The 14,981-nt window shown below is 45.2% G+C and overlaps 1 protein-coding gene across 3 annotated transcripts in view; it reads left to right on the top strand.

Annotated features, from left to right (window-relative positions):
• Positions 1–14,981, top strand: part of PAX2 (paired box 2) — an 80,020-nt gene that overhangs the window by 62,023 nt on the left and 3,016 nt on the right. For 2 of the 3 annotated variants that reach the window (XM_032191613.1, XM_032191614.1), the window contains exon 8: positions 10,712–10,813. The exons of the other annotated variant lie outside the window; for it this stretch is intronic. In XM_032191613.1, the coding sequence (XP_032047504.1) occupies positions 10,712–10,813 (102 nt within the window). The remainder of the gene's footprint in view (positions 1–10,711; positions 10,814–14,981) is intronic. 3 annotated transcript variants of the gene reach the window in all.

Genomic DNA, 14,981 nt, shown 5'->3' with positions numbered 1-14,981 from the left:
TGTGGTCATTTTATATAATTAGCATGAATAAATTACAAATACTGTTTTTAATTGAATTCTAATTCCACCTAAATACAACTTGACACATATCACAAGTAAAAAGTTAATAATCTAATAAAATAATAATACAGACTCATTCATTATTTTCCCATACAATAATATGTAAAGACAAATTATGTTAAACAACATAATTGCTTAAATAAATGTGCCCAGATGCAGTTCATCTATTTAGCAAAAATTGAATAACCATGCTTAGTGTAAATTCTGTATTTGTCAAAATATTTGTTACCACCCTAGAATTCAACCTTTTAGGAAACAGCCACATGGTGCAAATGTAAAACTAGTTGATCCATCTTGCTGTTTTACGTAATGATTAAAACTGACCATTAAATTTGCTTGCACTTATATTGTTACACTGAGAGGGGGAGCATTTCCTTTTCCTTGTTCATAGTGATGAAAATCCCCCTTTTGTTCCAATCTACATTAGCCTCTGACACCAGTGACCAACAGCCCTGGTCAAGGCTTGACTGAGTTGCCTCGAGAACACCTCTCTCACAATCAGCTAGGGGCCACAGCTTGGCTTTGGTGATGGCAAATCCTCCAGATGCAGACCAGCAGTCTGCTGCACAGCATCACAGCTGCCAGCAGCCAAGCAGCCTGTGGGGCACATCTCTGGATGCCCCAATGCCCTGAAAATGGAATATGATAATCACTCACGTGGCTGCTACATGATTGTTATGATCCCGCCTCATCAAAATGAAGGAGATATTTTCTGTGAGGGCAGTCTGCAGTATGGAAGTATGCCAAATTGAGCACATGGAGCTGCTGCAGATGAGGGACAGGGGGGATGAGGAACGGCGCTGAGTTCCATATTCTGCACTTCTGAAATAAGGGCTCATTTCTGCAGAGAGGCTGCAAGCCTCTTCTCTACTTAAGATGAGGAATCAACAAAAGTAATGTCCACAGGCCCTCCAAATCTCATCAACTGTTTCCCATACCTAAGTAGAGATAGTATCTCCTTATCTTGCCAAGGAATTTGGAAAGGCAAAAGGCGTTACTACTCTTCCCTGAGACCAAATGGCTGAGGGTGATGGATGGTCAGATGAATGATCCCTGGAACAGACAGAAATGGCAGGGGGAAAACATAAACTATTTCCTACACTTCCAATGGAAGTTTCACTGACAATAACTTTATGATGCTGAAGAAGAAAGCTCATGGACTTAAAAGCATATTGAAGCGAGGAACCCAGAAATGGGTGGGCCTGAAAGAAACCATGCCTTCCTTAAATTAGCATTTAAGCTTAATAGCAAGAGCAGTGAATTTGCATTCCCCATCCATTTTCCTTAGCAAGGACTGGCATTACAGGCTGGACAAAAGAGGACTTTCTTTTTTTAGAGAAGAGAGTTGTATAGTCTCAGATTTTGGCTTTTCTTTTGAGGCTGAATGAAGGAGCCAATAACTATAGCTATCGTGAAAATTTTTGTGATGTAGATACTTGCCCACTGACAGCAAAGACTGTGCTTTATATCTGAGTTAAGCAACAGCTGTCAGCAGATGTTAATAACTTTTGATCTCCATCAACTCTATTGGATTTAACCAGGCCAGCTGCTCGCACAATTGAAATTGCCCACTGCAGTCTTTCAGAGAAATGGAGAGCTTAGGGCGATCTTTGGCCCTTCTCAGTAGGTGTAGGACTGCTGTGGACTACCCAGGAAGATCTGTCCTGTCTCATGATCATTTTCCATCATGTGATGAAAGCCTTGGAGACACCTATTGTGTGGACTGTGTGCAAAAATAACATGCTCTGTTCTAATTACATTTCCCAGCATATATTTCAAAAGCGTTTTGTTTAACACATAACATTCAAGTCCCAGCCCACCAAGGAATATAAGCGTGTGCTTGACTTTAAGGCAGGGAGCAATCTGTAACTGCAACATGCTGATGGGCTGGGACACAAGAAAGGGAGCAGAGCATAAATCCGCTGAGCCTATCTGTTTACCAAATGTACAGGCACAATGTTATTTCCCACAGACTTTGAAGCCTGTTTTCCTCACCTCCACCTGCAAACAAATCTACTTAGAGCCAAATGCAGCTGACCCTAGTGGAGTTCCCAAGTGACTAACAGTATGCAGCTGGCTTCAAAGATCCCGATCACAGGTCTGCTGGCTGCTCCATGTTTAACTGGGTGTGAGGACTACGAAACCTCAGTTTCTCTCCCAAGTAAAATACAGAGTGAGTAGCTCAGATTACTTGGAAAGCAGCAATTAATTAGAACAGATATAAAATCTAGGTTTGTAAAAGTCAGTTTCATAAAAAATGGAGCAAATGGATTTAAAAACTTGACATCAATGATGTCATCAGTTTTGACTCTCTTGGAGAGCAAGATTTTTGTGTTGTTTTTTCTTTCAATGTGTATTTCAATAACACACAAGTTAAGTGTTGGGCTAAAAACATGGATGGATCTATGCAGAAACAGAAAATAAACCTGAACATGCAAGGCTCATTCCCCAGTCAGTGGGAATACAAAGAGAATGCAAGAAAGGTACAATGAGAAGTAAATTAGGTTTTACACACTTTTCTGTTGTCCTAGCAAAGGTCTGTTGCTAACACAAAGAAGGAACAAAAAATAGGATGATGTTTATCTTCAGTGCCACTTGCATAATGCTCTTGCAAAAGAAGAGCTAAAAAGCTAAGAAAAGACAAAACAAAACAAAAAAAATGGTTCTGACATGGCAGAAGACAAAAGTCAAAGACAGGCTGTGTCAGTCCAGTTTGGTCTTCTGCAGGACTTTGAGAAGTTCTAAGGCGAGATTCTCACATGGGATGAAGTGATGTGAGTCCACAGGCTGTGGCCTAAATTCACCAGTTTATGAATGCTGAGGACCCCATCCCTTTCTGCTTGCCACAATGAAACCTTTCTAAGGAATGATGTTATTAGTACAGGAGGAATGTAAATGTGGAAAAGATGTCTCAGTAGTGGGTACGAACATAGGATGCAAAACCACCTGAGATACGATTCAGCTTTGACACAGGCTTCCTGCATGAGCTTGGGTACATTTTCTCTGTGCTCAGCTCCTCACAGGTAGAACAGTGATCCCTAGGGGATGCTGTGAGGATGTGTGCTCTGAGGAGTCTGAGCCTTTGGGATCATATAAATATTTTATAGAGACACCAGGAAAAGGTGAAGGATACTAAACACTGTCAAGATTGTGAGCAGTGTTGTCAAGTGGGTGCGCAAAAGCCATCCCTTATGCAGGGATGTGCCATTTTGAGATTCTTCCCTCACTGAAAGAAAAGGAGCACTGGAGGCAGCTAGCTTATCCTCCAGAAAACCAGTGATGAAAAACAAGCCGCTTATCTAGTCCTGCGAACCCCCCTGCTTCCTTCCCTTCAGCAGAGAGCACGATAAAAGCTGAGATGAGTCTCTGTAGGAACCCACAGCTGTGAATCTTCCTCTCCCCCTGTCTGGCCAAAATCCCTTCATTCGCAGGGGGAATTTAGGCCAGAGATCACCAGTTCTAGCTCTCCGCCAGGATAACAGAGGAGAGGGTTAGAAAGGAAGAAAAACAGCCATAACTCAGCAAGTACACTAAGAAAGAAAGGAGCTGGAAATGCAGAAAATGTGTAGTCCTCTGCTACGTTCCCAGCTGTATCCCCACCCTGCTCACCCTTTCAAATTTCCCCCACCATGACATGGGCTGGTATTTTTTTGTTGCTCATAAACAAGGACAGTGCGTGCCATTTAGCAGAAAGGAAGTTGGGAGAACAGCTTTCTGCCTCTTTGGAGAGGGGCTGCAAACTCATTCCACCCCCCACTCAATTATGGGTCGATTTCCGTAGCAGTAAGACACTGACAGATACCTTGGGGCTCCCTGGTGCCACCTCACCGAGGGACCCCCATGAGGCTGCGAGGAGCCAGCAGAGCACGGCTCGCTGGCACTGGCAGGACTTGGGGCAGGACGGGCTGAGCATGGCACGCCTTTCCCTGTTCTCCATCCCAAATACAAAAGAATCAGAGGCCGGAGGAAATCAGAAGTGAAACCAAAGGAGGTGCAGCTGAAGTTTGAGGTGGTTAAAATGAAAAATGGGACTGTGCCACTCACAGGTGGATAGATAGATCAATCAATTGATCTCGTCCATACTGACACACTTCAGAGCTATAATTCACTGCTGGGGCAATTATTCCAGCGTGGCAGTGGCGGGAGTTATACTGGAGACAGAATTCAGGGGCTTTCAGTCAGAGGAGAGCTGCACAAGAAAAGGGTAAAGATTCCTCACTGCCACCCGCCAGTAAGGACGCACGGGATATCAGCTGCGCCTGTGCAGCTGCTGAGCAGAGACGGAAGGACAGGTAAATAGACACACTGAGGGCTGAGTTTGGTTTGAGCAATCATTTGCTGTCTGACCTTATCCTCTCCTCTCCTCCGCTGTTCTTAGAGAGAGCCGTGCTCAGCGGCATTGTGTCCCAGCCTCTTTGCCATCTTACTCCTGACTTCTTTATCCCCCTGCGCTGAGTAAGTGGTGCTGCCTCTGCAAGGTGTGAGGAATTTTTCTTCATAAGCTTTGATGTGTTCAAGAGAGGGCTGGGCTCATCTCTGCTGTGAGTCTGACAGGAGCTTTAACAGCCTCAGAACACCGGGACAAATAGCTTCTGGTCCCTTAACCCTGTGCAGCTTTGCAAGGCAAGGCCTGGCACTGTTGTTCCCATTGCGAGGGCTTTAGGCAGTCTTTCAGGCTGAAATCCTCTCCGTGGTGGCTGGGCAGAGCGGAAATCCAGGGGCTGGATCAGATTGGCCTAATGCTACAGCAGCTTAAGCAGCCTGTTTTACCAGAGATTATGGTTTCACTTACACAGAGCGCCTGAAAAATGCTGCGGTTTAGGAAGGATTATAGCTGAAAATTCCGTGCTTTAAAAGAGAAATAAAGCAGGGGAGGGACTAGGAAACCCATCGTGCCCGGGGGCTGTGCAAACAGGATTAACCTCTGCCCACAGCACCTCTGGCTTCTGCCCACCCACATCTCTGCGTCCACCTTCTCCTGCCCCTCCTGCCCTAGCGGCTCCCCACGCCTGCCCTCTCCTGCACAGCTCGGAGGTGCTGCTTCCCCCAGTGACTCTGATTAGCTGCACAACAATCACCACACACCCCAGATCCTATTTACCACACCTCCAGAAAAGTCCTTGCCCAGAAGAGCTTCCTATAGCAAAAAGGGTGAAGAAATGCCCATCCTGGCTGAGCATACCAGAGGCTTCCCATACGCAGTCCGAATGAGGAGGAACTGCACACCTTTTGGCCAGGAGGGATCTTTCCCAATCAGCTGGCCCACAAACATATGTCTTTGCTGCAAAGGAGTCTCGGTGCTCAGAGACCTTTGCTGGCCAGCCGGGTGAGAGGTACTTGGAGGAGAACACAGATGGCAAACTATCATTTTTGCCAGGTAACAAACCTTTAGGAAACAAACGCCTCAGGATAAACAGCATTCACAGATAGAAACTGCCCAGCCCTTTATAGTCTAGGTGAGCATTGCAGCCTCACAACAAGGTGCCTAGAGTTAATTAAAGCCAGTTCTACATTAATGAAGCCAGATTTATGACCCAATTATATGTCACATTTATATATCTCTGTATAAATCAAACCCACCACAACTAACTTATCTCATATGACATTGGCAACACTTGCCATTGCGGCAGAGAGATGGCTTTCATTTGTTGGCTCTAATTTGTTTACCTGAGGGTGGTCGGTTTGCGAGATGATTTGGATAGGATCTGATCACATCGTCCATACTTCTCTTTCAGGTGTTCCAATACAGGACTCTGTTACTGCTAACCCACCAAGTCTGGGTGTACTGGAGCACCCATGCTTTAGAGTTCTACAATTCCCCGACCTCTTACCCGGGAGCCCAGTTAGGAGCAGCTTCAAAGCTGTATTTCTTGTGACTGTGCAAATCTGCACATCAGATTAGTGGCCCAATGCAAATGAAACCTATTATAAGCAGTGCAAATGAAACCTATTATAAGTCCCCAACGTTTCCTCTCTTCCATTGTATCTCTCCGTCAAGGTATCTGTCTGGCAACACTGTACTTTGGGAACTACCAGAGTCAGTACTCAGTGCTTTTATGGTCAGAGCCACAAAGCACGCACTATAAAAAAGATCAATTGATCAATCTATCTATTCACCTATTAATGGCACAGTCCCATTTTTCATTTTAACCACCTCAAAGTTCAGCTGCATCTTTTTTGTCAAAGCTTTTACAGAGCTTGGTTTGACAACCTTTGGCCTTTACCTTGATCATTGCGTTTAACAGATGCTCATAACCATGCTGCTCTCCTGGGGAAGTTACCTTGGGTCTGAGAGACAAAGGGGTGTAATTCCCTGGGCCAAACTGCGTGAGCGTAGCATCCTTGTACGCCCTCAGACAGCGAGAGAACGCAGCAGGAAAGGGAGCACCGAAGCTTCAGAGCATTCTTCTTCCCAACCCTATGCTTCTTCCTGTCCTCCCCTCCTGCATGTCCCCTCCCACACTTCTCCTTCTCCCGCATCCCATCCCTCCCATCCGCCACCGCACTCCATTTCCTCTATCCTGCTGCCCTGCAGAGGCATCACTGCAGCCAGAGCCTAGCCCCCGGGTGCATTTACTGCTGTTGTCTCAGCACTGGCTCCTCTGATCTACTCCTAACCTTTTTATTTTTATTTTTGTTTTTAAATTAATTTCCCTGTAGATTTTAACCACTCCATTTTCATTTACCCATTTTGTTCTTCCTCTCCTCCCTCCCCCACCCTCCTCTTCCTCCCCCTGTTCCCTTTGTCTGTCTGTGTCCATCCCTTACCCTACCACAGAAAACCTCTCCTCTCCCCTCAGTATAAAGCAAGAGCCTCATGGAGCCTCTCTCACCCCTTTCACCCCCACCACGCCGGTCGGCTCTGGGCAGGCTGATCTTCAGCCCTTCCACATGACCCTTTCAGACGATGCGTCCACGCCTTGCTACAGTGCCTTCCTTCATCATGGTGCCCACTTTGGGCAGTCCAGCAGCCAGCCTCTGATAGCAGGTAACCGGCCTTGGCCACAAACTCAGCGGGGATGCTGCAGGCAAGGGGTTCAGGTTCGTCTGACGGGGAGACCAGGAAATGCTGCAAGCTCTTTGCGTGCAAGTGGGAACCAGAGCAACGACGTTCCAGTTCTGTGTATGCAGCATGTGTTCGCAGCTCCACGGAGAGTCAGTAACAGATTTCATGCCTGTCCTTCATTTTTGCAGAATAAAATGGGAAAAGAAGCTGTAACTACACAGAAGTGACTGGTGTCCCAGCTGGATGGGTTTGGGGCTTAGTAGGGAAACACTTCTACAGCAAAATCCTGTGTTGCCTCACTAACCACGAGGCCCCTGTGTACGGGGGGCCCAGCGAGGGTACTGTGTGCTAGCCTAGGTTGATGACTGCAGCTTGAACGTGTCTGCCAGCTCTAGGACTGTCAGCAGGGTTGTCAGCATGGGTTGCAAAAACTACTGAGTCAGACCCATACACAGCCAGCGGGTGAGCAGTGCCACAGCCACACAGCGAGCAGGACTCCAGTCAGCTGGCTGGCAAGCGTCAGCCTTCACGGTGCAGGCCAGGCAGGCAGGAACCAGGGTCAGAGGCTACGAAGTCTTACAGCCATGTGAAATCAGATCTGTGGTGGCAGCCTTCAAGGGAAGGACAGAAGCAGGTCACAGAAGATGGCAGCGCCTAGGAGCCGCAGGCTGGAGGGGGCGGGGGGAAGAAAGTGGAGTTTAAGGTAGGTATGAGGTGAAACCCCCATGCAAGAGGACTGAGGCGTCACTGCTGCAGAAGCTCAGGGATGGCTTCGGTGAAATAGTGTCAATCTTTTTAAGTGTCATTCCACCACCAAAGAATGTAATTTGGGCTTTTTCAACAGGCAAGTTTGTCAGAGTGCAGAACATGGTTCCTAATGCTCAAGAAACATATCTTACTTCTGCCTCCTTCATATTCCTATATTATTTTTCTCTTTTGAGCTAACATCCTCCCTTTGTCCTGGTAACATTTGCATTTCTAAACCTCCCTGTAGGAAAGCAGCAAGCAACTGCAGAGAAGACTTTTTTGTTCATAACACTGTCCAAGTCTTACTGCAGCCAGTAGGAGCTCTGGGCATTTCCTAAGCCAAGGCTTATCCTGACAGACTCTCTCCAACAATATACTTCAGCGGGGATGCAGACTTACATGGCCACCCCCTAAGCTAGAAGGCACTGTTTCAGGAGATGCACTTGCCTTAGGACATTTATGGAGAAATGGACTTGGGAGAAAGTGTTCAAAAGCTCAAAGAAAGTCACAGTGATGAAGGTGTGGTTCTCAGTCAGCAGGCTTTGGGAGAAAGGAGGATAGCTGGTACTGGAAGCATGTTACAAGCAGGTCAGACACTAGCTTTGACATAGCCCTGGAGTACAAGAATGTAATAACCCTGCTCACCTGGTGGTAATGAGAGGAGGTAATGGAAGGGGACTGCTTCTACATAGCAGCATTTTAAGAGTCTCTCTACAGGACTCTTATTCATGTTAGTGATACTATGTTTGTTATCTTCTTTTTCAAGATTGGGATTTGACAGATGATCACTTCGCAACACATTTTGCAAACCGAGTTTTGAGTATCAGCCTCTGCGTGCTCACACCTGAATAAAAACACAGGGTTATATGTGCATAGATCAGGTAGCAGAGTGAGTGTGTATGTGTTCCCACTTGAATGGAAGTGTCAAAATGAATTAATTTTGCCTGCTACTACATAATGTTCTCTCTAACTTTTTAGTGACTCTGTTTTCTCATTCATCACCTGATGTTACATCTCAGACTAGTCAATACAGAAAACCAAAAAACCATGAATTTGAAGCACAGAACTTTTTTCCCTTAAAAGAATGTGAGAAAAACAAAACAAACAAACAAACAAAAAAAAAAAAAAAAAAAACACCTACATCTAGTAGGTGTTAGTCATACTGCTTAATGTGCAACGACAAATCACTAAAGCAATGGTGGTGATAAAAGAGTGGAAGAGTATAGAACATAAATCCCTGAGGCATTATATATTTATTTTTATCAATACTGGGGAGTGGCTGGAAAATGGTTTAGTCACTGTAGTTCCATTATCTAAGTGCAAAGTGAGCTAGAAATGTCATCCATGGCTCAGGAACCTCTTCAGGGAGAGGGAAAGAACTTACATTTCTTTTTTCTTTTTTCTTTTCTTACCTCAGTAATCTTTAGGCAAGATCTACAAAGGAACAGCCTTGGTTTAGCCCACCTTATTCTGGAGAAACTTCCTCCCCTAGGGGTAATTCTCCGTGTTGATTCAGTTTTTACTCTGCTGTTCAATTGTTATTTATTTCTGACTCCCCTGCCAAGATCCATGCTTGTTTCAGGGCCTGCTTTATCAGTTACCATTCTGCCACGAGTAGAGCTAAGGCAGTTCTTGTTCTTTCATTCCCATATCCCAGCCCAGTTCCAGTGGCATCAACGGGCCATTCATAAACTGTCACTTCTAAAGTTGAATCAGACTGCAGTCCTCCCAGAACAGACATGTTAGTCAACATTTAAGAAAGGAGCGACAAGGGCACAAACTTCTTGGTGAGCTACACCTCACCTAGGGAATGTGAAAGGCTTGAAAGAGCAGAGATCTCAGTAGGCAACGTTGGAGGTTGAGCTGTAAATCTCCCAGCAGCTGTGGGGGAAAGATTATCTTAATTTATTTAGCTTTTTTTTTTTTTTGGTTTTGGCTTGAAACTCCCAGCAGCTTCTGAAATGATTTCAGTTCATTTAAATGCAATAAGAACTAACAGCAAAATGCCCTTCTGGCTGGCCCATTTTCAGGCTAACCAGTCCAAATGAGGAAATGCCTCTGGCATCAACCAAGAAGCCTCCAGCTGCACTTCCTAAGAGATGAAAAATCAACTCCACTCATCCACCCGATCTACACCCTTCTCTACTTCTTTGGTGGATAAAAGATACCAAGAGTTGGAGTATTACTAACAAACACTTGTATCTGTGATAAAAATGAAGTGGGACTCAAATTAATTCACATGATCCTATTATTATATATTACACCAGCACCTGGAAAGAGCCCAGCAAGTATTGATCTAATGCTAAGCACTGTGAAAATGTACTGGGAGCGTGCCCTTGCACCAAAGAGTTTGCAGCATAAGAAGAAGCGCAGAGAGGTGAAGTGACTTGCTGATGGTTTTAGCATCAGCAGGTAAACGGCAGAGGTGGGACCAGAGACAGGCAGAGAAAACTCCTGGATCACTTTCCAGTGCCTTACCCATTGGTCATGCCCTAAAGCAACATCACCACAGTTTTGGAACTGCATCGACTGCTTATAGAAAGGACCTCAGCTACATTGGCAATGAACGTGCTGCCATTCTCTGTGCAGCTTAGGGCAATTTTTGTTTAGTGAAAATAGATCCAAAATTTCTAACAGGCTCAAAAATCTACCGTGAAAGCAATTCTTTTGAGCCTCACAGTGCTAAGTTTTAAGATCCATCCCTACAGCCTGAGATCAGAAGTGCCACAATCTTCCCCCAAAATGTTCAGTAGAAGGTCAGCACACAATAAGGGCAAGACGCACAGCATTTGCCCATCAAGCTGCTAGTGAGTGATGGTGGGACAAAAGGTGACACTGAATCAGTACTGAAGGACCTTATCCCTACTGATGCCCTGTCCTGATTCTTTCCCTTTCCAGGTCGTGATATGGCAAGCACTACCTTGCCTGGCTACCCACCCCATGTTCCCCCAACTGGACAAGGCAGCTACCCAACCTCAACTCTGGCAGGAATGGTTCCTGGTAAGTCTAGAATTCAGTAACGGTGCCCACATGTTTGAACAGCATACTTGTAGTGGAAGACCTTTCACAACTGGCTTTGCTATTGCTTTGCTGCCATCAAGGTTTTTTTTTCATATAAAAAACATCAGGTGCCTATAGCCAAAGTAGCTCACAACCCACTCTGTAATGTATCTCCCTCCCCCTGGTAACTGATTTACTGCTGCTATGGGCAACTAGCTATCTATAACCTGTGGCAATTAATTGGTAATTAATTAACCTTAGTATTCATTAACAGATGTAATTATTTTCCAATGACCCGTGCAGATTATTATGTACTGCTCGTGGCTGAGGATATTCAACTATCCACTAACTTAGGGTAACAACTTACGTCTGTCTAAAGCCAGGGCATCAAACTGCAAATCATCGATGGTAATTTAATACCTGCAGCTCTTGGAGGCCTGCTGTCCACAGCCTGAACTGGCCAAGAACTCAGCAATGATTAACAGCATTTCAGGAGAAACTAACCATTCACTTTCAACAACCAACTACTTACCCACCTTCTGTTTGTAAGATAGTGCCCCAGTCCAAGAAGGGACTAATCCTACCTAATCCTACATTCAAAGGCAAACTGTTCCTTTGCCACCCAATGCCTTTGGAGAAATTTGTCCTCTTGGCAAACAGCTTGGGTAATACCGCCCAGGGTGTAGGGAGCACAGAGGACCATTTACCTGGGGGCAACAGAAGAGGTTATTTCCACAGGCTCTGCTCCCCACTTCTCAGATGACAGCGAGTCCCACTAGATAAATGAAGAGGCAGGATTTTCATTTCTCATCCCCAGTAGCTCAGGACTCGAGACTTCATCTGCCACTGATTTCTGCTTATGTTAACACCCTGGGCTGGGAGCCGTGATGGCTAACGAGCAGGTACAGGCTGTTCTGCAACCTCTGCCGCTGGAAGAATGACTCAGACAGCAATTGTGAAGTGAAGCAGCAGAAAGCTGAGGACAGAAATCTTGTAAATTACTGCAATACAATTTCCCAGGGTTTGTGAGTGAAAAGCCTAACTTAGCCCTCATCCAAATCTTGGAACAGCTGGCTAAACAAGCACGCGCTGCAGAGGACAGTTAATCAGTGAAAATATCACTGACAGTGAATGTTTGTAGGTCCGAGTCTTTACACCTTTAAATGACAAATCACTGCCTATATACCACCAATACCAGCTAATGCCTATGGGCACGTTCTAGAGCTCACAGACTGCCTGCTTATCATCCTAAGACACACAAAAAATCTTGGGCTATGTTGTGAAGTTGATGTGATTGACCTCCAGATCAGGAAAAGACAGTGGATTGGTACCCTCCCCAAGCGCCACTTCAGTCCCTTGCTACAGCCAGCCAGCCTGCTGAACTCCTGGGGTGCTGCAGACTTGGCAAAACTTCAGGCATTGCCTTCTACACTAAATTTTTCAAGGGAATGGTTTAAACTCCACTTGGCTCCAGAATCAGAGGAGCACTAAGAAAATATAAATCAATTTAAAAAACATAAATCAGTGACAGTAGGTAGATTCAATTGTCAACATACCTGTCAGCTATAGTTCAAAACTTACAGAGGGTCATGGCATAAGAAACTACTGATAGCACTAAAATAGCTGGCTAGTTTAATACATACTACTAAACCACAGGCTCTTCCCAACTTCTGCTACACAGGATCTGGTGTAAGAAGTGTTCAGTGACTGCTATGTACATTTAACATCCTCATTGCAAGGATGACACTGACACTTAAACTGAGACAAAGATTTTAAGACCATTAATCACAGGGATCACTTATCCAAGAATAGGAGATTTGATGCAGAGGCTACTTATCCATAAGACAGCAGTATCCCCCAAAACACACAGATACTGAAAAAAAAGGGGGTGGGGGAATACAGGATGATGAAGAATGAAGTCGAGTTGTACTCCAAAGAGATTATTCAAGTCAAAGAGACATCTTTACATTAGATCTGATGTCAACATTCAGTTACAGAAGCTTTTCCTGTGGCCTACTCAGGCACCCTGTAGTAGTTACAGCATCTACATCACATTGGGTACCGGCTGCGTCAGCCAGACCCCACTGGTCAGACCCAGCCTGGCAGCCCTTCTGTTCCTGTCCTCTTATGTGACCAATGCCAACGAGCTGGAGATAAAGAGGCTTCCTGGGAAGGAACATAAGACTGGCTTTAATGGGTCACGCTGCAGGTCTCTCCAGCCACTGCTCTCTGTCAGGGGTCGAAACAGATTGCCTGGGAAGGGTGTACGAGTAAAGCAGGTATCAGCACTTCCTTGAGAGATCTCTGTGCCTCTAACAAGTTGCAGCTCAGAGACTTCCTAAGGCAGAGATAGTATCTTTCTGTTTAATATTAAGCACCTGCAATAGAATTCCCCTCCACATGCTTAAGCAGTGTCTCTTGAACCCATACAAGCCTTTAACATCTGCAGCAACCTATGGCAAGAAGTTCTGTACCTTAACTACATATTGCATGAAAACAACCTCCCTTACTGGTCCTGGACCTGCCACCTGCTAGGCTCACTTCATGCCTCATAGTTTCTGTATTAGAAGACTAAACATGCCAAGGCTTAAATACAGATACCAAGAAATACTGTTAGTAAAGGTTCCCAGAGCGCGGATTGCACACAATATAGGCCTCCTGAGACTGATCCTCTGTGCTTGCTGGCAACCTCTGCTAAGAGTCCAGGTTGAAAAGGAAAAACAAAGCAGCACATCACCAGTGGTTTGTCACTGCCCCTGGGCCAAAAAGACCAGGAGCCAGTGCTTCAGGTGTATTAGAAACAAGCAGCGAGCAAGGTATCCACTCAGGGAGCATCTGTAAGAAACACAGTGACAGGGAAATAGCACTGTCCAGATGTGAGAGAATGAGATGTGAGAGATGAAAGAGGCTCTATCCTCCTTAAATAAAGGTTCAGTGCTAAAAGCAGAGCTCATTGGAAAGCAGAATTTCTAACGCATGCAAAATTCTGACTTTCTGACATTTGTTTTTATCTTTCATTGGGATGAGGAGTCAGAATCTTGAAACTGTTCAATTTGCAAACATCAGGATGAAACATTTCAATAACGTCAACATGTTCTAGATGTCAAGACATATTAAAATAATAAAAGAGTTGCAAGGAAATTAAATGAGATGAGAAAGGCAAAATGAAACAAAACAAGAAAGTTGAAACATAATACTTTGTTTCAATTTGCAATCATTTTGGAACTTTTCCTTCCAAAACTCCGCTGAAGCTGACAAGCTAATGCAAAACATTTCCATTTCGATGAGACAGCATTTTCCAGCAGAGAGCTGTTTCTGAGAAGATTGTTTGACCAGCACTAACCGAAGTTTCTCTGTTCTGTCCATGACAACCTTTCACTGGACTTCTCATTGTATAGTCTAGAGATGAGCTTGTCTCCAGTAGCAGTACATCCATGCAACACGCTCAGTCACGCATGCAAATATCTCTGAGGTTTATGTGGATGATGTGCTAAGATACACGTCCTGCATTCGCATTTGCCCGTAACTTCAGATCACCAGCTGTGGACATGGATGAAGGCCAGCAGTCCCTGCATGCACACCTAAAAAACCTGGGGTTGGTCAAGGATGAGTCAGGAATTGCGCTGTGCTTAATCTGTGCATTTGTGAAATGCTTCCTGCAATGGTAACAGAGCACCTTTGATCCCTGGCTCGCTTCTTCCACTTTCCCAGAAAGGCCATCAAGTTTCTGCAAACTGTTTTGGAGAAGTGAGCATCCTCTGAAAGGAACTACAGTTTACACAGAGCAGCGTAGAGCCTGCAGAGGGCTGGTGATGGCAACGGCAGGGAGTCGTTAAACAGAATCCAATGTTGATGAGGAAATTACACTTGTTTCATTAGTGATCGGGGAAGGCGATAGCTCAGTTCCTCTTGGTCACAGTTGAGCTCAAAAGCTCATTATCCTGCTGCATGCATGCTTTCACTCCTCGTCAATAAACACTGTTTCCAGTGGCTGCCCTCCCTCCTCCCCAGCTCTCCATAGCTGGGGCTCTTTCTCCTCTACTTAACCCGTGCTTTAGGAACGCTATAAACAGTTTAGGGTGACAAACTCAGAGGAGGGTGAGAGAGAAGCCTTGAAACATCAGAACTTCTCTCGACGCAGAGAAGTGATCTCCATTTGAGGCGTTTA

The sequence above is a fragment of the Aythya fuligula genome, chromosome 7, assembly GCF_009819795.1.
Source record: "Aythya fuligula isolate bAytFul2 chromosome 7, bAytFul2.pri, whole genome shotgun sequence".
Taxonomy (NCBI): domain Eukaryota; kingdom Metazoa; phylum Chordata; class Aves; order Anseriformes; family Anatidae; genus Aythya; species Aythya fuligula.
The sequence above is the reverse complement of the archived record's forward strand: the minus strand, read 5'-3'. Positions and strand labels throughout refer to the sequence as shown.